We start from the raw sequence: 19,454 nt of genomic DNA on the forward strand, positions 1-19,454 counted from the left end.
TCCGTGGAAACCTGTGATGTCCTCGCAAGGGGAAGCAGGTTTTGCCAGAAGAGAGTGAAGAGAGTTGGAGTCGGAGGGACCGCGAGGAAGACGCGCCGCGAGGATCGGCTCGATTTTTTCAAGCTGACTTTTCCTCAGGTGCTACCAAAAATCTGTCTACGTAACTCTTCATCTCGAAGTATTTACGTCGCCTTAGAAATGTCAACATCCGACGCGCAACCCCTGGACTGCTTTGAGACAAGGTCCTCTCGACGCGTTTGGCTCTTCCCCGCCACCCTCCTTCTCCCCCTCCCTCCCCTTCTTCCCTCTCCTTCCTTCATCGCCCCTCCGCCGGGCCCTCTCCACTGACCTTGCGACTCAGAAGTGTTCGCTGTGACCTTCTCAACTGCTTCTAGAAGCAAACTCCGCCCAGGGAAGAGCACTGGGAGAAGCGGAAAGGCAAAACGATCTCCAAAAGATCGTCCCCTCCCTCCTCCCCTTCGCACTCTACTAGCCCTAGCTCCTTTTCGTCTGCTTCACCTCCTTCCCACCTTTCTGCTCCTTCCCTTCCAACCACCACCTTCAAGCGAAACCATGCTTTCTACTCTCGTTGTATCCTTCTTGCTCGCCACGTCCTCCGTCTTCGCTGGTCCAGGTGAGCTCTCCTCCCTCCCCTTTTTCCTTCTCCCCTCTCTCACTCCTTTTCCTCCTTCCTTCTCTCCCTGCTTCCTCTTCAGCCCACCTTCATCCTCATGGGAAGCGAGCAGACCTCTCCGTTGCTCCTGTCACGGCGACAGCAACACAAGTCGTCCTCGATGTCTCTTCAACGGGAGCCGGTTTGAAACTCCTCACGACTCAAGCAGCGGCAGTTCAGTCGACTGGTGTAGCAGGATTAGACATCACAGCGATTCTTGAGAGTATGGTTGGGACAGACGCAGCTGCTTTGGCGTCGTGAGTTTCGTCTTTCTGAGGGATGGAAAGAGGGAGGGAGAGGGAAGACTTGAGCTCACTCACCCCTTCTTGTTGTTTTGTGCTCTCCTTCTCAGAGCCTCCGCCTACGCCGCTTCCTACGTCGCTGGAGGAGGAGACCTAGCTTCACTCCTCGGCGGTACTGCTACTGCTCTCGCTACTGCTACTCCCGCTGCTTCAAGGTGAGCTTTTTGCGCTCTTTCCCTCCAAGCTCGAGCTCACCTCTCCTCCCTTTCCTTCTCTCTTCCTTCCCTCAGCGCCTCCGAACCCGTCGCCTCGGCTCTCAACTACCCAGGTTCCGTCGCCTCCTCCGGATCAGCCTCCAGCTCGGTCAACGCTGCTGGACTCGTACTCTCTTCGGCGGCAGCATCAGCATCAGCCTCGTCGTCGTTGACTGGTTCAGCCCACCACTCGTGGACCCAGGACGGAGGATTCCTCGCCCTCGCTGCTTCTGGAGCCCTCGCCGTCTCTCTCGTCCTCCTCTAGTCTATAGAAGTACCATATCCATCATCATACTGTATCTCCTGCGTTCCGTTCATCAGTTCTTCGTCTCTCGTTTGCCCTACATCGTCGCGTCGCGCCTCGGAAATCTCTGAAAACACTCCTTTTGCTTCTCGTCTGCCTTTACCACCTCCTTCCTACTTTTTTAATTTTGACCTTTTCATACCCCATGTATCGATATCATCTATATCATCTGCGTCTTCTGGGAGAAGGGACAGAAAGTTCTAGAAACTCGTAGAAAGAAAGAAAAAGGAAGGGAGGAATCGGTGAGCTCGGGTACCTACCTTCCCTTTCCTCTGCAACTACATCCTGCTCTTTCAATCCAACAACAACAACAACAAAAATGCTCCCAACTCGGACTGCTCGATCTTCACTCCTCTCTAGAGCTCTCGCTCAATCCTCACGACCTCCGCTTTCTCTGGCAGGAGCCGCTCTCCGTTCGAGCTCATCGCGAGCTTCGATCCCTGCCTCCTCCACCTCGACTCCCTTTCCTACCCCTTCGCTCCTTCGGACTCCAACCTCCATTCGATCCTACGCCAGTGCTGCTACTCCAGGAACAGGAGGGGGCAAGCTCAATGGTTTGAAGATGGCTATGGGAGGTGGTGGTGGAGCAGGAGAAGCTCTGAAGGAGTTTGTGAGTTCGATCTCCCTGCCCTTCCTTCCTCCTCGACGCAAGACGACCCTGGAGCTCCCGCTGACTCTGCTCTTCGCTTTTCCTCCTCAACCAGAGTGTCGACTTGACCCAGCTTGCTCGAGACGGAAAGATGGATCCCGTCATCGGCAGAGAAGAGGAGATTCGTCGGACGATCCAAAGTGAGCGCGAGCTCAACGCCTCTCTCCCTTCCCCTCCCCTTTCTGATCTCGTCCCTTCCTTTTCTTACCAGTCCTGAGTCGGAGAACCAAGTCCAACCCAGTTCTTCTCGGTCCCGCTGGTGTAGGAAAGACAGCTATCCTCGAAGGTCTTGCTCAGCGAATCATTAACAAGGAGGTTCCCGAGGTCGGTCTCTCCGTCCCTCCCTTCTTCCTTGTCCTTCCTCAAATGCGAGTGTTGACGCTTCGTCTTTGGTCTCGATAAACAGTCTCTCTTCAACAAACGTGTACTCTCGCTAGACCTCTCGGCTCTGCTGGCGGGTGCTGGTGTTCGAGGAATGTTCGAGGAGCGATTCAAGGCTCTGCTGAAGGACATCGAGGAGGAGAAGGGAGGTGTCATCTGCTTCATCGACGAGATTCACACGCTGCTGAACTTGGGTGAGTATAGCTCTCTCTAGATATGTTTCTCAGTATTTCTCCCCGTGCTGACATCGCTTCTCGGTCCTCACAGGTAAATCCGAGGGCTCCATGGACGCCGGAAACATGATCAAGCCGGTGAGTCGACTCGTCTCTTCGCAAACTCCTCGAGCTTCTCGGAGTTGACCTTTGATCTTCCCGCTCGTACAGGCTCTCGCTCGAGGACTTCAGCTCGTTGGAGCTACCACTTTGGATGAGTACAGGAAGGTTCGTTGCTTCAATCCTCGAGCTTTCTTGCGATCTTCTCGTTGACGCGTCTCGTTTCTCGTTCAGACTATCGAGAAGGATCCCGCTCTTTCTAGGAGGTTCGTAGCCTTCTTTCGACCTTCTTTGACACCAGTTCAACTAGCTGACCATTCCGATCCACCTCAGATTCCAACCCGTCAAGGTCGAGGAGCCAACGGTCGTCGTGAGTCGTCCCTCCTTCGTCTTCTCTTTTCGCGTCGGTTCTGACTTCCTCCTCTTTTCGATCACCAGTCAACCATCTCAATCCTTCGAGGACTCAAGTCCAAGTATGAAGTTCATCATGGAGTTGGAATCGCCGATGCTGCTCTCGTTACTGGTGAGCCCGTCTCAACTCCCTTTCGTCGGTCGAAAAAACCTCTGCTGAATCTTCGCTTTTTTTTTCCCTCAGCTGCCGTCTACTCTCAACGATGTCAGTAAAGCCTTTCATTCTCCTTCTTTCAGAAACTGACATCGCCGTCTCTCACCTCAGACATCCCGGATCGTTTCCTTCCCGACAAGGCTATCGACGTGAGTCGTCAGACGCGTCTTCCTCGCCTTCAAAATGCTGATCATCCTCCCCTTCTTTTGCGCATCTACACAGCTCGTCGACGAAGCTGCTTCAGCTCTTCGGATTGCTCAGGAGTCGAAACCACCTGAGCTCGAAGCTCTCAACCGAGAGATCGTCACTTTGGAGGTGAGCACGACGCCTCCTTCCTCTCTTTTCCTCCAGAGCTGACTGTCCCCCCTGCCCCCCTACGCCTACAGATCGAGCGAGAGTCTCTGAAGAACGAAACCGATACTTTCTCTCGTGAGAGGAAGGAAGTCGTCGAGGCCGAGCTCCAGAAGAAGAAGGAGGAGGCGAAGGAACGTGACGAGATCTGGATCGCAGAGAAGCAGTGGCTCAAGAACCTCAAGGAGGTTAAGGAGGTTCGTCTCTTTCTTCCTCGTATTCTTCTCTCTTACCTTGCCGTACTGACGCAGGTGCTTCGTCTTCACAGGAACTCGAAAAAGCCAAGATCGACCTCGAGATCGCTCAGCGAAACAACAACTTCGAAGCTGCCTCTCGGCTTCGATACGAGGTCATCCCTACGCTTCAGTCTAAAATTCCCAGAGACGATGGAGGAGGAGCTACTGGAACGGGTGGAGGAGCGACGAGCTCGGCGATGAGGGATCGAGTAACGAGTGAGGATATCGCACGAGTCGTTGCTCGAAGCACTGGGATCCCGGTTCAGAACCTGCTAAAGGGAGAGAAGGAGAAGTTGATCCATGTGAGTGTCTTTCTTTATTTTTGCTCGAAACCTCTGCTGATCAGCTTCCTCGATTTCGCAGATGGAGGACTCGCTCAAGACTCGTGTCGTCGGTCAGGATCAGTGTGTGACGGCGTGAGTTCTTCTGTTCCCTCTTCTGCCCCTTATGCTCTCGCTGACAAATTTCCTCGAATGAATCAGCGTCTCGGATGCCGTTCGACTCTCTCGAGCTGGACTTCAGAACCCTCAGCGTCCTCTCGCTTCGTTCCTCTTCCTCGGACCCACTGGGTGAGCTCGACCGTCCTCTTCCTCTTCTCTCCTTCTCAACCGTCGTTGACCTTCATCGCTTCTCTCAAACAGTGTCGGAAAGACCGAGCTCTCCAAGGCTCTCGCTGGTTTCCTCTTTGACGACGAGAAGAACGCTCTGTGAGTTTCGCCCTCTCTTTCACTCTCTCCTTCTTTTTCTCACTGACGCGTCTCTCCCGACTTCATCTTTCGTTTGATCAGCATCACCATCAACATGTCCGAGTACCACGATCGACACACCGTCTCTCGTCTCATAGGGGCTGCTCCTGGATACGTCGGGTGAGCCGATCTCACCACCTCTCTCCTTCGAAAAGACGACGCTCATTGCTGACTCATTCTCCTTTCCTCGACCTTCAAGATACGAGGAGGGAGGTCAACTTACTGAAGCTGTTCGACGAAGACGTGAGTCCCAACGATTGATAAGAAACTCTGTATCTCTAAATACTGACATTGCCTTCTCCTCTCAGCCTACGCCGTCATCAACTTGGACGAGGTCGAAAAGGCGCATCGAGATGGTGAGTACCCTTTCGCACGAAGGCCTTCTCTTTCGCTACGTCCCACTAAACTCCTCTTCTTTCCTCCTTCTCGTAGTCTCCAACATCCTCCTTCAGGTCCTCGACGAAGGAAAGCTCACCGATTCTACTGGTCGGCTCGGTGCGTCTCTCTTCGTCTCTCCTCGCCTCTCTCTCTCCCAAAGCTAACGCGTCCTTCTTCTCTTTCTCCCTTCAGTCGATTTCCGCAACACCATCCTCTGCCTCACCTCCAACCTAGGCTCCGAAGTCATGGCCGACCCAGCCTCCACCGATTCCGAAGGTCAAGTCACTCCCGAAGCTCAAGCGCTCATCCTCCAAGCCGTCTCTCGTCACTTCCCTCCCGAACTCGTCAACCGTCTCGACAACCTCCTCATCTTCAACAAACTCTCCCACTCCGCCATCCTCTCCATCGTGGACTTGCGACTTTCGGAGATCCAGAAGAGGTTGGACGACAGGAGGATCAGTTTGAGAGTGACCCAGGAGGCGAAGGCTTGGATTGCGAAGGAGGGTTGGAGTGAGGTTTACGGAGCGAGGAGCGTGGCGAGACTGTTGCAGAAGGAGGTGCTGAGCAAGTTGGCGAGGAAACTCGTGGAGGGGAAGATCAGGTGAGTTGCGAGTTCTCTGAGCGAGCCGAGAAGGAGACGGACGCGTCGAAACTCGAAACTGATCCTCTTCTTTTTCGTCTTCCTACCCTATCTCTCCAGAAACGGCGACACAGCAGCCATCGATGTCGCTCCCGACGGGAAGAAGCTCCTCATCGAGGACAACCACGAGGCCGATGCGGATGTTCCCGTCTACAACCCTATGCGACAATATGAGGAGGACATCTTGGAGGAGGGAGACGAGGAGGACGAGTTTTCCCTTCCTGCTGAGCGACGCGAGTAGCTAGAGATTTTGCATAGAAAAATTCCTCCCCACACCCCACTCTCTTACTTTTCTATCTTCTGCTTTAACGATTTAATGCTCTTCCCAACTTTTGCGCCCACGTCATCCGCAAGACTGGCTGTTCTCGAAAGAAGCGAGGTCCAGGATCGACTCGATTGAGGTGTGGTTCCACCCACCACCCACCCTCCCCCCCTCCCATCCTCCCTAAATCAATGAAGAGCTCTCTCATCCTCGCCCTCGCGGCTGCTTCATCGGCTTATGCTGCTGTTCACAAGTGAGTCTCACGATCTCGATGAAGGAAGGAAGGAGAAGCAACGAATCGCTGACCCTCCCTCCTCCACCTCCTCCCTCTCTCCCTTCCTTCCCTCTCCTTCCCTCTCTCCCACCTCCTCTTCGCCATGATCGTTTCAGATTCCCTCTCAAGAAGATGCCTCTCGAGAACCCTACCGCTCAGAATGTGATCCACTCGACCGACTACCTTTCCCAGAAGTACAACGGCTTCCAAGGAGGGAAGCAGGCCGCTTTCGCTGGAGCTGGAGGACAAGGAAGGAAGATGAAGTCCGAGCAGGGAGAGGATCTCTTCTGGACTCAGAACCCGGTGGATAAGAACTCCAAGGCTGTCGTCGAGAACGAGGAGGCGTTGGCAGGAGGACATGGAGTGCCGTTGTCGAGTGAGTCCCCTCTTCGATTCGCCTGTTCTCGATCCGGAAGAGACAGGGAGGAGAGCGGTTCGAGCTTTTCGATAGGGTGGGCTTAGCGAGAGGATGTATATAATCTTCTCGCTAGCTTGGGTGTGTATGCTGGGATGGGATTCAGTCGAAGGAACGAATCGAAACGAAAGCTGAGACCTCATACACCTTTCCCCATCTCTTCCCTCCTTCCTCCCCTTCTTCCAGACTACCTTAACGCTCAGTACTTCGCCGAGATCTCCCTTGGAACACCTCCTCAGCTCTTCAAGGTCGTCCTCGATACCGGATCCTCCAACCTCTGGGTCCCTGGAGCTAAGTGCACCTCCATCGCTTGCTTCGTGAGTCGTCCCTCCTTCTCGTTCGGTCTCGGTCCGTTTTGGGAACGACGACTCACCTCGTCCTCTCAACCCTTCCCTCTTCTTCCGTTCCCTGTTCTTGTCCTGTTTTTATCGAACAGCTCCACTCCAAGTACGACTCGACCGCCTCGTCCACCTACAAGCCCAACGGATCCACCTTCGAGATCCACTACGGATCGGGAAGCCTCGAAGGGTTCTTCTCGCAGGATACCCTCGCTATCGGAGACCTCACCGTCAAGAAGCAGGATTTCGCCGAGTCGACCAAGGAGCCTGGGCTCGCTTTCGCTTTCGGAAAGTTCGATGGTATCCTTGGTGAGTTTTGGCTCTTCTCCGATCTGAGCTTGAAAGGAGAGAGGACGAGAGCTGACCTCGTTGGCTCGACGTTCGTTCTTAGGACTCGCCTACGACAACATCGCCGTTGGACGAGCTGTTCCTCCTTTCTACAACATGATCGATCAGGGTCTCCTTGACGAGCCCGTCTTCTCGTTCCGAGTTGGATCGTCCGAGGAGGATGGAGGAGAGGCCATCTTCGGAGGTGTGAGTCGATGAGCCCATCTCTCACTCTTCGACGAGAGCTGACCTTCTTTTGCTTTGTTTGCTGCTTTTTGGTGAATGCTCAGGTCGACAAGACCGCCTACAAGGGCAAGCTCGACTACGTTCCCGTCCGAAGGAAGGGATACTGGGAGGTTGAGCTCGAGCAGATCGCTTTCGGAGACGAGGTCCTCGAGCTCGAGGGAACCGGAGCTGCTATTGATACTGGAACTTCTCTCGTGAGTTCCTTCGCTCTCGTTCATTCTCTCCTTTCGATCCTTGTCGCTGATTTTGGCTGTCTTTGCTCTCTCCAGATCGCCGTTCGTCCCTGTTCCACGTCTTCGTCGAACCAGCCTCGTCTCACATCGCCAACGGCTGACCTCTTTCTCTTCCCTCGCTTTCTTTTCCCTCTGTGAAACAGATGCCCACTGAGATCGCTGAGATGCTCAACAAGGAGATCGGAGCTACCAAGAGCTGGAACGGACAGGTGAGCCTCTCTTCTCCGTCTCCATCTCCCTTCTCGATCCGGACGTGAGATCTGACTTTCGCTTTCCTCGTTCCTTCGTTCCTCCAGTACTCCGTCGACTGTGCCACCGTCCCCGACCTCCCCAACCTCGTCCTTCAGTTCGGAGGAAAGCCCTACACTCTCGCTGGATCCGAGTGCGTCCCATCTTTCTTTCGCTCTTCGTCCTCGTCGAGACGCGTCCGACTTCCGAGGACTGACTTTGTCGCCCTCGTTTTTCGTTCTTTTTCGCAGCTACATCCTCGAGGTCCAGGGAACCTGTCTCTCCGCCTTCACCGGTCTCGACATCCCTCCTCCTCTCGGACCCGTTTGGATCGTTGGAGACATTTTCCTTCGAAAGGTGAAATCAACTTCGCCACTTCAACTCCAACCTCGAGCTCGAGCTCGAACGAACGCTGATCTTGCCCTCGTTTTTTACATCGTTTTTCTCAGTACTACACCGTCTACGACCTCGGCAAGAACGCCGTTGGATTCGCCACCGCTGTCTAAACGTTGCGCGTCCTCGACAAGACGAGCTCTCGCCCATCCTTCCTTCATCACCACCAACCCCTACTTACTCACTCAACTCATCCTTCCCTTCGCCCTCTTCTCGTTTCGTGCCTGTTCCTTTCTCGGTTCTCGGACTCGATTTTTTTTGATCATGTAGGATAGACGCGTAGCTGGGTGGGACGAGAGGGGAGAGCGAGAGGGAGGGAGAAGAGGAGAAGGAGAGGACGAGACGTGGGGGTTTGGGAAGATTTGAAGAGTGGATGATGAAGAATATTGTTACATTTTCTACTGCTTCGGTCGGTGTTCAGCGAGAGAGAAGGTCGAAGGCGAATCGAACGAGACAAGGTTTCCGACGCGTCTTTCGAGGGAGGGCTCAGTAATTTCGTTCGTTAGAAGTTCATGATCGTTGATCCAAGCTATCGACGCTCCGACGATGGGGTGTTTACGCTGACGAGATGTGCGGCCTGTGAAAGTGAAGAAGATACAAAAGAGGGAGGAGAGGAAGTCAGGTTTGGGGAGAGGACGAGAGAATGACGCGGTGAAACGAACGAACGAGCTGGTGAGGTTGTAGGTTTTGACGTCGAGGTCGGCTCTAGAATAAAGAAGAAGATCATAAGTTGTCGGGAGAGGTATTAGAGGAAAGAGCAGTGAGACTCACCAGGCGGACGTCGAGTTCGACGCGTCGAGGGATCGTTGAGCGAGTTCGTATTCGAGTTTGACGTCGGATCTGAGGGAGAACAGATTCGAAAGTTAGCGAGGAGATCAAAGAGATAGGTGAGAGAGTACTCACTCAGTCCAAGTCGTCTTCCACTCCCCGTTCAGAGCTTTCTCGAACTCCTCCTCTCCGCACTCCATCGCCGACTCCAACAGATTCACCTCCTCCTCCTCTCCACCGCAAGCAAAGCACGTCCATTGAATCACTTCGCCACCCCACCCATCTCCACATAAATCCTTGATTCTCGCCCGTGCACTCCGCTCGTCGTCCGTTCCTTCTTCGAGGTCGCCGTCAAGCACTCCGACCATCCCTTTGATCGTCCTCCCTCCAACGCCGTCCACCGCTACAACCTTCCCAGACCAACCTCCCAATCTCCCTGCCCGAAAAACGGTGCATCCTTCCGGTAGCGACGGACCCAGTCGACGAAGTCGACGAAGTCGAAAGAGGTTGAGGAGGAGGCCGAAGCGTTTCCAAGCGTTCCAGTAGCAAAGAGAGCGAAGGTCAATACGGTATCTAGAAGAGAAAGGGAAGATTCGAGTAGCACTCACCGTCGAGCTCAACTCCCTAGGATCACTTCCTCGAACCTGATCCTGCTCTTCATCTTCTGAATCATTCTCGGGCTCAGCCCTTCGAACAACATCTTCTCAACGACTTCTGCGTTCTTTCCTCTCGCATCTGAGCCTCCCGTCACTCGGAACACAACCTCCTTCACCGCTCTTCTCCCAGTCGTCCACGTCTTCAGCCCTTCGAACGCGCATCATTCGACCCACAGCAGCAACGATCCATTAAGCGTCCTAAACGACGAGAGCTCGAAGGTGATCTGAAGCTGATCGTTACTGGTGCAGAGGGTTGTGCAGGCATCTGGAGTAGTCGGAACCCCAACCGAGAGCGAGGGCGATGTGAAGCAGGTCGAGCTTCCCAAGTCGAGGCCAGACGAGGACGGTAGTCTTTTCCCGTCCGTCGTCGTCCGAGAGAGATGTCGTCGAGGAACTTGAAGTTCCTATGAGGATGCAGGAGGTGGGATTGAAGAGATGGAGGGGTAGGACAACTTGACGCCTGACTGTTCTCCTGAGCTCCTCGAGTTCCAACGGTTCCCTGTGAGGTAAACGATCGAAGGAGACCCTGGTGCGTATTTCCGGTTCCGACGAAAGATCGATGTGGAGGAAATGGATGTTCTTGAGGGAGAGGAAGGGGGCGAGATGAGGTTGGGAAGTGGTCTCGAAGGAAGAGAGAGGTGAGGAGGCCATGAGAAACAGCGGAGACCGTAAGCTCCTTCAGTTCTCCGGCAAGAGAGATCAAAGAGTTTGTATACTTACGAGACTGCAAAGAAGCTTCCTCAGTTGAAGCAAGCTGGTGAGAGTGACCTCTCGGTAGAGAGGAGAGAGCTCGAGGAAGGAAGGGTGCCGTAGTCGCAATGCTGGAGGATTTCACCGATGACTTCGAGGGGAAAGCACCTGGAGAAGGGAGTGATGAAGTTGGAGGTTCGAGGATCCATATTCGAGGGTTGAAGCAAAGAGAAGATGGTGGCCGTCAGAGGGGAGGAAGGAAGGAGAGGGGCGTTTCGTTCACAGCTTGCAGATTTCGGAGAAGTCGAGCTGACCCTTTCCTTTCCTCTCCTCCCAACCCTCACTCAATTCTCGGAAGATGAAGAGTAATTTCCAGGTCAGTAGAACTCTTTGGACTGCTCTCTTCCAGAATCTCCAGAAAGACTGACTCGAAATCTTGCTCTGTTCTCCCTCCAGTTCTCCAACCTGATTGGAACCGTCTACAGGCAGGGAAACGTCCTCTTCACTCCCGATGGCAACAGCGTGCTCAGTCCAGTAGGAAACAGGGTCTCAGTCTTCGATCTCGTAAAGTGAGTCCTCTCGGATACACTCTCGAGGTCATGAAGCGAGGGAAGCTCGGATAGCAGAGGAAGGAAAAGAGAGAAGGAAGGAAAGAAGCTGACCTTCGACCTCCCTCCTCCTTTGCTTCCCTCCCTTTTCAGCAACAAGTCTCGAACTCTGGGATTCGAAAACAGGAAGAACATCGGTTGTATCGCTCTGAGTCCAGATGGGAACGTTCTTCTCTCGGTCGATGAAGGTGAGTCTCGAGTCTGGTCGAACAGAAAGTGAGCTCAAAACGAAACGAATGAGCTGACCTTCTCTCCCTTCCCTTCCTCTCTCCTCTCTCTCAGACGGTCGAGCCATCTTCTCCTCCTTCCGACGAGGAACTCCTCTCCACCACATCAACTTCAAGGCTCCCGTCAAGTCCATCGTTTTCTCTCCGGACGGAAAGTGAGCTCAGATCGCCTGCTCGAGCTTCCTTCTTCTTCGTTTGTCGAGCTCACACCTTTTCGACTTCCTCTTTCAGGTTCTTCGCCGTCACCCACAAATCCCACCTTCAAGTCTGGCAGACTCCTTCCCATCTCGCCCGAGAGTTTGCTCCTTTCGTGCTCCACCGAAACTACACTGGGCACCGAGACGAGGTCACCAACATCACCTGGAGTCCTTGTTCGAGGTGAGTCGTTTCGCGTCGTCCCTTCTCTCGACTCGTTCGTTTTGGACGCTGATCAACAACTCTTCGATTCTCTCAGATACTTCATCACCTCGTCGAGAGATATGACTGCTCGACTCTTCACTCTCCACCCCGTCGAAGGCTTCAGACCCAAGACTTTCGCTGGTCACCGAGACATCGTTCTGGGAGCCTACTTTTCGGAGGACAGCAAGACCGTTCGTCCTTCTTCTGTCTTTCCCTCTCGATACTCTTCTCGAACTCTCGCTGACGTTTCGCTGTTTCTACAGATCTACACTGTCAGTCGAGATGGAGCCGTCTTCGTTTGGGCGGCCAAGACGATCGCAGGAGGAGACGACGCGGAGGAGGACGATTTCGACGGACCTGAGACGGACATCCTCGACGCTCCAGCAGCTTCCTCGTCCAAGGAGGACAACACGGTCGCCTACACTCGATGGGGAATCGTCGGTCGACACTACTTCTCCCAACCAGGCACCAAAGTCGTCTGCTCCACCTTCCACCCCTCCTCCTCCCTCCTCGTCGTCGGATTCTCGTCTGGAGTCTTCGGACTCTGGGAGATGCCCTCCTTCACCAACGTTCACACCCTCTCCATCTCCCAGGAGAAGATCTCGTCGGTCGCCATCAACGCTACCGGAGAATGGCTCGTCTTCGGAGCCAGCAAGCTCGGACAGCTCCTCGTTTGGGAGTGGCAGTCGGAGAGCTACGTCCTCAAGCAGCAGGGTCACTTCTTCGACATGAACACCCTCACGTTCTCCCAGGACGGACAGAATGTCGCTACGGGAGGAGACGACGGGAAGGTCAAGGTCTGGAACATGACGAGCGGGTTCTGCTACGTTACCTTCGCGGATCATTCAAGTTCAGTCTCGTGCGTCGAGTTCGCCAAACAGGGACAGGTCCTCTTCACGGCGTCCCTCGACGGAACGGTTCGAGCCTACGATCTCGTCAGATACAGGAACTTCAGGACCTTTACCTCCCCTACCCCCGTCCAGTTCTCCTCCCTCGCCGTCGACCCCTCAGGAGACATCGTCTGCGCCGGATCCCTCGACTCGTTCGAAATCTTCCTCTGGTCCGTCCAAACGGGGAAGCTCCTCGACATCCTCACCGGTCACACCGCTCCCGTCGCCGCTCTCGCCTTCTCCCCAACAGGAAACCAACTCGCATCGGCGTCGTGGGATCGTACGGTTCGACTCTGGTCCGTCTTTGGACGGTCGAAACTCTCGGAACCCTTCCTGCTCAGCTCGGACGTCCTCGCCCTCGCCTTCAGGCCGGATGGGAAGGAGCTCGCCGCTTCGACGTTGGACGGACAGATCACCTTCTGGGACGTCGCCGAAGGCAAGCAGACGGGGATCATCGAGGGAAGGAAGGACATCTCGGGAGGAAGGAAGGTGGACGATCGAACAACAGCCGCCAACGCGTCGTCCGGAAAGTCGTTCAACTCCCTCGCCTACACCGCCGACGGATCGTGCCTCATCGCAGGAGGAAACTCAAAATACGTCGTCATCTACGACGTTCGGGACGGAGTCATGGTCAAGAAGTTCCAGATCTCGGAGAACCTCTCCCTCGATGGAACCCAGGAGATCCTCGATTCGAGGAAGATCACCGAGAGTGGACTCTCTCTCGATCTGGTGGACACCCGAGGAGATGAAGACGACCTTGAGGACCGATTGGACCAGTCGCTACCAGGAGCCGCTCGAGGAGACCTCTCGAAACGTCGATTCAAGCAGGAGGCCAGGACGAAAGCCGTTCGATTCTCTCCCACCGGACGATGCTGGGCCGCCGCCTCGACGGAAGGACTCCTCATCTACTCCCTCGACGACACCATCGCCTTCGATCCCTTCGACCTCTCCATCGACATCACTCCTCAATCCCTCCTCGAAACCCTCGGAAAGAAGGAGTACCTCCTCGCCCTCGTCGTCGCCTTCCGGCTCAACGAGAAACCCCTCCTCCTCCGAACCTACGAGGCCATCCCACCAACGGATGTCAGGCTCATCGCCAAGCAGCTCCCGAGGGTGTACGTCCCGGCATTGTTGAGGTTCATCGCCGGTCACGTCGAGAGCAGTCCTCACGTCGAGTTTGACTTGATCTGGGTGGGAGCGATCTTGACGGCGCACGGGAGGTGGTTGAGGGAGAGGAGCGGGGAGTTTGCGAGTGACTTTAGGGCGATTCAGAAGGGAGTGGCGGATTTCTCGTCGACGATCTCGAGGCTGTGAGTTTCCTACGTCTCCTCGAACCTTTCTTCGACGCGTCGAGATCGAAACTGACTTCTCTTTCTTTCTCCCCCCTCTTTCCTTTTTTTCCCCTTTCCTACAGGTGTGACGAGAACTCTTACACCCTCTCGTACATCATCCACCAGCAGGCCGCTGTCGAGGCTTCGTCGTCGTTGGAAGGGAGGGAGGAGCAAGGAGGGAGGATGGAGATCGAGGCTTGATCTAGCTTAATTTAGTGTAGGTGCGCCGTAGATTTTGTAATGAGTAGGAACGTATGTACGAGAGGGTCATCGAAAGTCTAGAGATCCGGGAAAACGGTAGCGTGCTTGATGGGGGACCTGGAAAGGGAAGGGGAGATAACCTCGAGTTCGACGAGTCGTTTCCACCAGATCCTCAGCTTTTCGTCTCAGGGTTTTTTTTTTTTTTAAAGTTGGGATCCCTCGACGAACGACTCATTTCACAATAGCTTTCCGAGTCCACTGCAGCAAAGAACGACAAGGAGAGGTCGATTCTACGTTTTAGTTTCGGCCCAACGTTTTCAAGATCAAGCTCGCCGTCCTCCCTCCTTCGACCTCAACGTCTCGCTTCACCTTCCCCCTTCTTTCGCCCCCTCCTCCCCCACTCTCTTTCTTCTCTCCTCCGATGGCTACAGCTCTCGGATCTGAATCCTTCGTAGCTTTCGAGCTCTCTCCTGAGCCCGAGCCGATCCCTCAACCTCCTCAAGCCTCCTCCTCAACCTCCCAAGCTCACGCCCTTTCTCCTTCCGCTCCAAACTCGGCACGAGGACCGACGCCGTCCACGAAGGGCAAGGAGACCGAGTTCCGAGGTGGCAAGTTTGCTCAGAAACGGAGTAGGGAGGAGAGGGAACGAGAGGAGAGGGAGCAGAGGGATCCGAACGATCCTGAGGCTTACAGGAACAAGAAGGAGCAGGATAGCGCGAGGTCGAGAGCGACTCCTTGGACGGAAGGGATGGACTGGGAGTGAGTACGACGGTCCCTCTGTACCTTGAACAGGCTCTGGTAGGACTCAGGGCGTCGTTGATTCCAAAGGTGGTCGAGTCGAAGGGAATGAAGGAGCTCAAATGAAGGAAGGAAGGAATCGAAGCTGACACTTTCCTCCTTCTCTCTCTCCTTCCCTCTCCTCCTTCTCTCAGAGCATGCCGAAACCCCGCTGAGATGTTAGTCAACGTCTGGAGGAGTTTCTAGGAGTTTCTCTTTCCATATGCTGAACTTTCGAAACGGCTTCGCTCTCTTCTTTCGTCCTTCCTCCCTTCAAGGCTCAACCGAGAAATCCTCGCCTTCGTCAACTACATCTCCCCTTCGCCAACAGAACACGCCACTCGAACCCACATCGTCGCCTTGATCCGTAAAGCAGTCGTCACTCAGTGGCCAGATGCGAAGGTCATGCCTTTCGGAAGTTTCGAGACCGGACTGTATCTTCCAACAGGGTGAGCTCGACGCTTCCTTCCTTCCCCTTCCTCTTTCTCTCTTTCCCTTCGTTTTTCTTTGCTCGAAAGAGAAGCTGATGCCATTCTCGCTTTGACGGTTGCCTTATCTGCGAGCAGAGATATCGATCTCGTCATTCAATCGGACAGCATGGACAGGCAAAACAAGGTCACCGTCCTTCACACCCTCGCCTCCGTCCTTCGTCGAGCCAACCTCGCTGAGAGCATTCAGGTCATCGCTAAGGCCAAGGTTCCTATCGTCAAGTTCGTTTCGGCATTCGGTGAGCATCGTCGTCTTTGTTGTGAACACCCAAATCCCTGTCGCGAGAAGCTCAACAATCCTCGTCGTCTCGTTCGCCTCTCCAGGTCGTCTTCCCATCGATATCTCCCTCAACCAACTCAACGGAATCTCAGCTGGAAAGATCGTCAACTCCTACATCGCCGCTCTTCCAGCTCTCAAGCCTCTTGTTCTCGTCATCAAGGCGTTCCTGAGTCAACGAGGAATGAACGAGGTCTACTCGGGAGGGCTGGGGAGCTACAGTGTGATCTGTCTCGTCGTCAGCTTCCTTCAGGTGAGAACCCTCCTCTTCCCTCGTTCTCCAGCACCTTTCAGACCTCTGACTCTGCTTTATTCATCTCCTCTCTCAGATCCATCCCAAGATCCGACGAGCAGAGATCGACCCGATGCAGAACCTCGGAGTCCTCCTCATCGAGATCTTCGAGCTCTACGGAAAGCATTTCGGCTACGACGAGACTGGAATCACGCTCAGAGACGGAGGAACCTACTTCTCCAAGGTAGATCGAGGATGGCAGAACGAGAGGCAGAAGTACTTGCTCAGCATCGAAGATCCTCAGGATCCGAGTGAGTCCTCTTTCTCCTCCGCTTCGTCGTTCGAGCTTCTGGTTCGAGACGCGTTCTGACCCCTACCCTTCTCCTCTCTTCTATCAGCAAACGACATTTCGAGGTCTTCGTACGGAATTATCCGAGTTCGTTCGACGTTTGCAGGAGCCTACGAGGTCTTGACGTCGAGACTGTACATCCGAGCCGCCGAGATCGTTAGCAGGCGGTCTGGAAGACATGGGAGGCTGAGCATTGGGCGAGGAGATGACGGAGCGATGAGTATTCTTATCGGGATCATGGGAGTCTCACCAGAGGTTCGTTCCACCTTGAATTTACCGAAAGAGAGGCTGGAGCCTTCGTTGAGACGCGTCGCTGATCTCCACCTCCCCTTCCCTCTTCTCAACTCCCAGGTTTCGAAACACCGAGTCCTCCTCTACGATCTTCACCGATCAGGAACCCTCCAGAACATGCTCGGCATCCCTCTCGAACTCGTCGCTTCCAACCTTCCCGCTTTCACCCAGAGCCTCCCCACCCCCAGCTCCTCCACTCGTCACAAACGCTTCTCTCGATCCCCCTCCCCTCCAGCTCGAGGTGGATCCTCTTCCCGTCGTTCCCGCTCCCCTCCCTCCATCGCTCAGCCTAAACGAAGTCTCGGAGCCATCCACGTCGAGGACGATTCAGGATCGGATCGAAGACAAGGAGCATCAGGCGTGCGTCGAGAGGACGGCTACTACTCGTCGGATTCGGAGGTCTCGTTCATCGAGCAACCCTTCAAGGACAAGCCCTTCGTTCCCTCCTCCAAGAGGTCATCCGGAGCAGCATCTCTTCCTCCCAAACCCTCCACCACTGCCGCTTCCTCCTCCTCCTCCCTCGCCGTTCCTTCCACATCCACCAAACGTTCCTCCTCCTCTCGCAAATCCCCCTCCCCAGCACCTCTTCCCCGTCGATCCGCCTCCCCAGACGACTCTCGCTACTCGGTCGGTCAGACCCCAGCAGCCAAACGTCTTCGTCGTTCCCGTCAACACTCCTACTCTCCCGCTCCGCACTCGACGAAGGAGGACGCCGTCGTGATCTCGGACAGCGACGACTCCTCGTCCGAGGAAGGACAGGTCAAGGAGATCTACATCGAGGGACAGGATGAACTCCTTCCTACGGACGAGGACGAGGAGGACGAACTCTCGGAGATCTACGGAGGGAAGGGCAAGGCGAAGCCACCAGTCGCTGCTGCGAAGAAGACGGTGCTGGAGCAGGAGGACGAGGAGGACGAGGAGGAAGGGAAGGGGAAGAGTCAGAGGAAGGCGGATAGGAGGAAGGCTAGGGAGGCGAAGAGAGCGTTTTGGTCCGGGAAGTCGGGGACGTCGGGGAGGATGGAGGGAGGGAGGTATGGCGGGATGGAGAGCGATTGATTCGGAGTTGAGCTTTTGAGGATCAGAGTTGCTTGCTTCGATTTCGTTCTTTTGTCTTACTCTCTTTCTTTGACTACTAGCATCTTGCATGACCCGTGGGTTTCTTCTTATCTGGTCCGAAAGGAGGAGAGTCGCTCAACCTCGTGAAGCGAGAGTGAGACGCGTCGAGTCGAGACGAGGAGCCAAAAGCAGAGAGAGACTTCGTGAATGGATCTGTTCGTGAGTTACGTAGTTGAGCCGAGGTATCTATGGGAGGAAGGAATCGCAGCGTGCCCTATCGAAAGTTCAGAGAGGAAGAAAAGGAGGCAAGCGCAGAGACCTCAGCAAATCCCGAAATCAAGACGAAGCTACGGTCCATCACCGGCATTGACCCTGCTGTTCTTCCTCCTCCTCGTAGATAGTATCTTCTCCTGGGTTCACTGATCGAAGGAGATCGTTGGCGTATCGGAGAAGCTCTGAGGAAACGAAAAGGAGAGGAAGTCAGCGTCGCAGAAACGGAGACGCTGATATTTCGAGAAGGAGAGGGACCGACCTGCTTCTTCTCTGAGTCGTGAGAGTTCAGTATCTAAGGAGTAGGAAGAAAGGACGCAAGTTAGATATGTGCGCTCTCGGCGAGGAGCAACGAGGGAAGAAAGACGGAGCAGGAGGTCGAACTCACCTCGTTCGTCGAGAGACTGCTGTTGCTCCTTCAGGAGGATCTTCCTCCTCAACCTGAAAGCTTTAGCCCTGCAGCATTCAACCGAGCATCAGTCATCCCAGGTCAAAGCTATCAGCAAAGCTCTAAAGACTCACGAAGCTCGATTGGTAGCCTTCCTCCTTTCTCTCCTCTCCATCTCCGTGTCTCCGTCGAACTCAGACGACGCCCCACCTCTTCCTCCTCCATCGTCAGACATCCCTTCCATATACTCTCCGTTGCTGTCCTCCTCCGAAGCTCCACTGTAGCTGCTCTGTCGGTGGCGGTCTGGAGACGAGAACAGGTGAGCCGGAGGGATGTAGATGGTGCGAGGATCGAGGACGTAGGAGGGTTCGTCGTAGAAAGGGTGTTGTTGCTGCTCGTTCGAGTTGGATTGAGCTGTAGGAGAAGATCAAAGAGAAGTCAGCTTCGGATTTTTGCATGAAACCGAGAGAGAGAGCTCACGTTCTTCAAACGAGGGCCAACCGGAGGAGGAGGGTGAGCTCAGCCCTCCCTCCTCGAACCCTTTGTACCCCTGATGTTGCTGCTGCTGATCTTGATCATCGGTAGGGGATCCATCGTCTTGGAATCCCTCAAAGGGAGACTGTTTCTCGAAATCTTGATTGTTGGGGTAGTGGTTGGAGGGAAGAGAGGAAAAGGAAGCGAAGCAGCTCGGCGAATCCTCCGCGACGTTGAAGAGTCCTTGAGGGTCCCAATTGTTCTCGTAGAACATTTTTGATGCGAGTAGAAAGGTGAAGTTGAGAGGAGGAAGAGCATGTCCCTCCGTGAGCGGGATTTTGAAGGCAGGGCGAGTCTGAAGAGGGTCATCTCAGAGGGTGAGAAGGGAGGGAGTTTCAGTAAGCAGGGGACGCCGTGGCCCGTGAGGGAGCGGCCTCGAGGCTGCTGAGTGAAAGGGAGATACAGAAGCGCAGCATGCAACCTCTCCGAAGGCCGATGTAGACGAAAAGGCAAGGATGATGTAGAATTTCAGTCAGAGACGGCTGAAACGTAGAAACCAAAGTCGTGGAAGAAACGAGGAGATGTCCAGCTTCCTGCTCTCTGCAACTCTTCTCCCTCTTCCCTTCTCGCAATCTTCCTTCTCGCCCTCGTTAGTAATAATTATTCATGCAGACA

General features: G+C 54.6%; 8 protein-coding genes across 8 annotated transcripts; 6 read left to right on the forward strand and 2 right to left on the reverse strand.

The window, feature by feature from the left end:
- The first annotated feature begins 275 nt into the window (after window positions 1–275).
- On the forward strand, window positions 276–1,598 carry BDY24DRAFT_378579 (uncharacterized protein). Its single transcript, XM_076638947.1, has 4 exons — window positions 276–634; window positions 717–930; window positions 1,026–1,130; window positions 1,206–1,598. The coding sequence occupies exons 1-4, from the start codon at window positions 574–576 to the stop codon at window positions 1,432–1,434; spliced, it is 609 nt and encodes a 202-aa protein (XP_076500050.1). The 5' UTR covers window positions 276–573; the 3' UTR covers window positions 1,435–1,598.
- On the forward strand, window positions 1,599–3,454 carry BDY24DRAFT_378587 (P-loop containing nucleoside triphosphate hydrolase protein). Its single transcript, XM_076638948.1, has 10 exons — window positions 1,599–2,083; window positions 2,178–2,262; window positions 2,334–2,446; window positions 2,529–2,697; window positions 2,771–2,814; window positions 2,887–2,943; window positions 3,010–3,041; window positions 3,109–3,145; window positions 3,214–3,298; window positions 3,371–3,454. Exons 1-10 carry the CDS (start codon window positions 1,793–1,795, stop codon window positions 3,397–3,399), a joined length of 942 nt encoding a protein of 313 aa, XP_076500051.1. The 5' UTR covers window positions 1,599–1,792; the 3' UTR covers window positions 3,400–3,454.
- BDY24DRAFT_378598 (P-loop containing nucleoside triphosphate hydrolase protein) lies at window positions 3,455–6,021 on the forward strand. Its single transcript, XM_076638949.1, has 12 exons — window positions 3,455–3,655; window positions 3,727–3,888; window positions 3,960–4,229; window positions 4,291–4,343; window positions 4,410–4,496; window positions 4,569–4,634; window positions 4,716–4,793; window positions 4,873–4,916; window positions 4,982–5,029; window positions 5,106–5,168; window positions 5,244–5,652; window positions 5,752–6,021. Exons 1-12 carry the CDS (start codon window positions 3,524–3,526, stop codon window positions 5,930–5,932), a joined length of 1,593 nt encoding a protein of 530 aa, XP_076500052.1. The 5' UTR covers window positions 3,455–3,523; the 3' UTR covers window positions 5,933–6,021.
- A 338-nt stretch (window positions 6,022–6,359) lies between these two features.
- On the forward strand, window positions 6,360–8,520 carry BDY24DRAFT_336476 (aspartic peptidase A1; the record flags this gene model as incomplete). The annotated part of the gene is made up of 10 exons (XM_076637239.1): window positions 6,360–6,530; window positions 6,567–6,603; window positions 6,829–6,959; window positions 7,079–7,289; window positions 7,372–7,514; window positions 7,598–7,765; window positions 7,930–7,995; window positions 8,083–8,168; window positions 8,266–8,371; window positions 8,464–8,520. The coding sequence occupies 10 exons, from the start codon at window positions 6,360–6,362 to the stop codon at window positions 8,518–8,520; spliced, it is 1,176 nt and encodes a 391-aa protein (XP_076500053.1).
- Window positions 8,521–10,068: 1,548 nt separating this feature from the next.
- BDY24DRAFT_412373 (uncharacterized protein) lies at window positions 10,069–10,482 on the reverse strand (the record flags this gene model as incomplete). The annotated part of the gene is made up of 1 exon (XM_076643049.1): window positions 10,069–10,482. One exon carries the CDS (start codon window positions 10,480–10,482, stop codon window positions 10,069–10,071), a length of 414 nt encoding a protein of 137 aa, XP_076500054.1.
- A 312-nt stretch (window positions 10,483–10,794) lies between these two features.
- On the forward strand, window positions 10,795–14,367 carry PWP2 (snoRNA-binding rRNA-processing protein PWP2). Its single transcript, XM_076638950.1, has 8 exons — window positions 10,795–10,897; window positions 10,978–11,090; window positions 11,223–11,317; window positions 11,412–11,511; window positions 11,588–11,734; window positions 11,811–11,946; window positions 12,019–13,955; window positions 14,060–14,367. Exons 1-8 carry the CDS (start codon window positions 10,880–10,882, stop codon window positions 14,175–14,177), a joined length of 2,664 nt encoding a protein of 887 aa, XP_076500055.1. The 5' UTR covers window positions 10,795–10,879; the 3' UTR covers window positions 14,178–14,367.
- A 163-nt stretch (window positions 14,368–14,530) lies between these two features.
- Window positions 14,531–17,754, forward strand: BDY24DRAFT_378617 (uncharacterized protein). Its single transcript, XM_076638951.1, has 7 exons — window positions 14,531–14,936; window positions 15,110–15,133; window positions 15,233–15,403; window positions 15,521–15,681; window positions 15,767–15,972; window positions 16,049–16,262; window positions 16,350–17,754. Exons 1-7 carry the CDS (start codon window positions 14,599–14,601, stop codon window positions 17,645–17,647), a joined length of 2,412 nt encoding a protein of 803 aa, XP_076500056.1. The 5' UTR covers window positions 14,531–14,598; the 3' UTR covers window positions 17,648–17,754.
- On the reverse strand, window positions 17,703–19,236 carry BDY24DRAFT_378620 (bZIP transcription factor). Its single transcript, XM_076638952.1, has 5 exons — window positions 18,786–19,236; window positions 18,440–18,719; window positions 18,306–18,373; window positions 18,180–18,212; window positions 17,703–18,102 (listed from the first exon to the last, which is right to left on the reverse strand). The coding sequence occupies exons 1-5, from the start codon at window positions 19,051–19,053 to the stop codon at window positions 18,005–18,007; spliced, it is 747 nt and encodes a 248-aa protein (XP_076500057.1). The 5' UTR covers window positions 19,054–19,236; the 3' UTR covers window positions 17,703–18,004.
- Window positions 19,237–19,454: the final 218 nt, after the last annotated feature.

Source organism: Mrakia frigida (assembly GCF_051309035.1).
Source record: "Mrakia frigida strain ATCC 22029 unplaced genomic scaffold BDY24scaffold_4, whole genome shotgun sequence".
Taxonomy (NCBI): domain Eukaryota; kingdom Fungi; phylum Basidiomycota; class Tremellomycetes; order Cystofilobasidiales; family Mrakiaceae; genus Mrakia; species Mrakia frigida.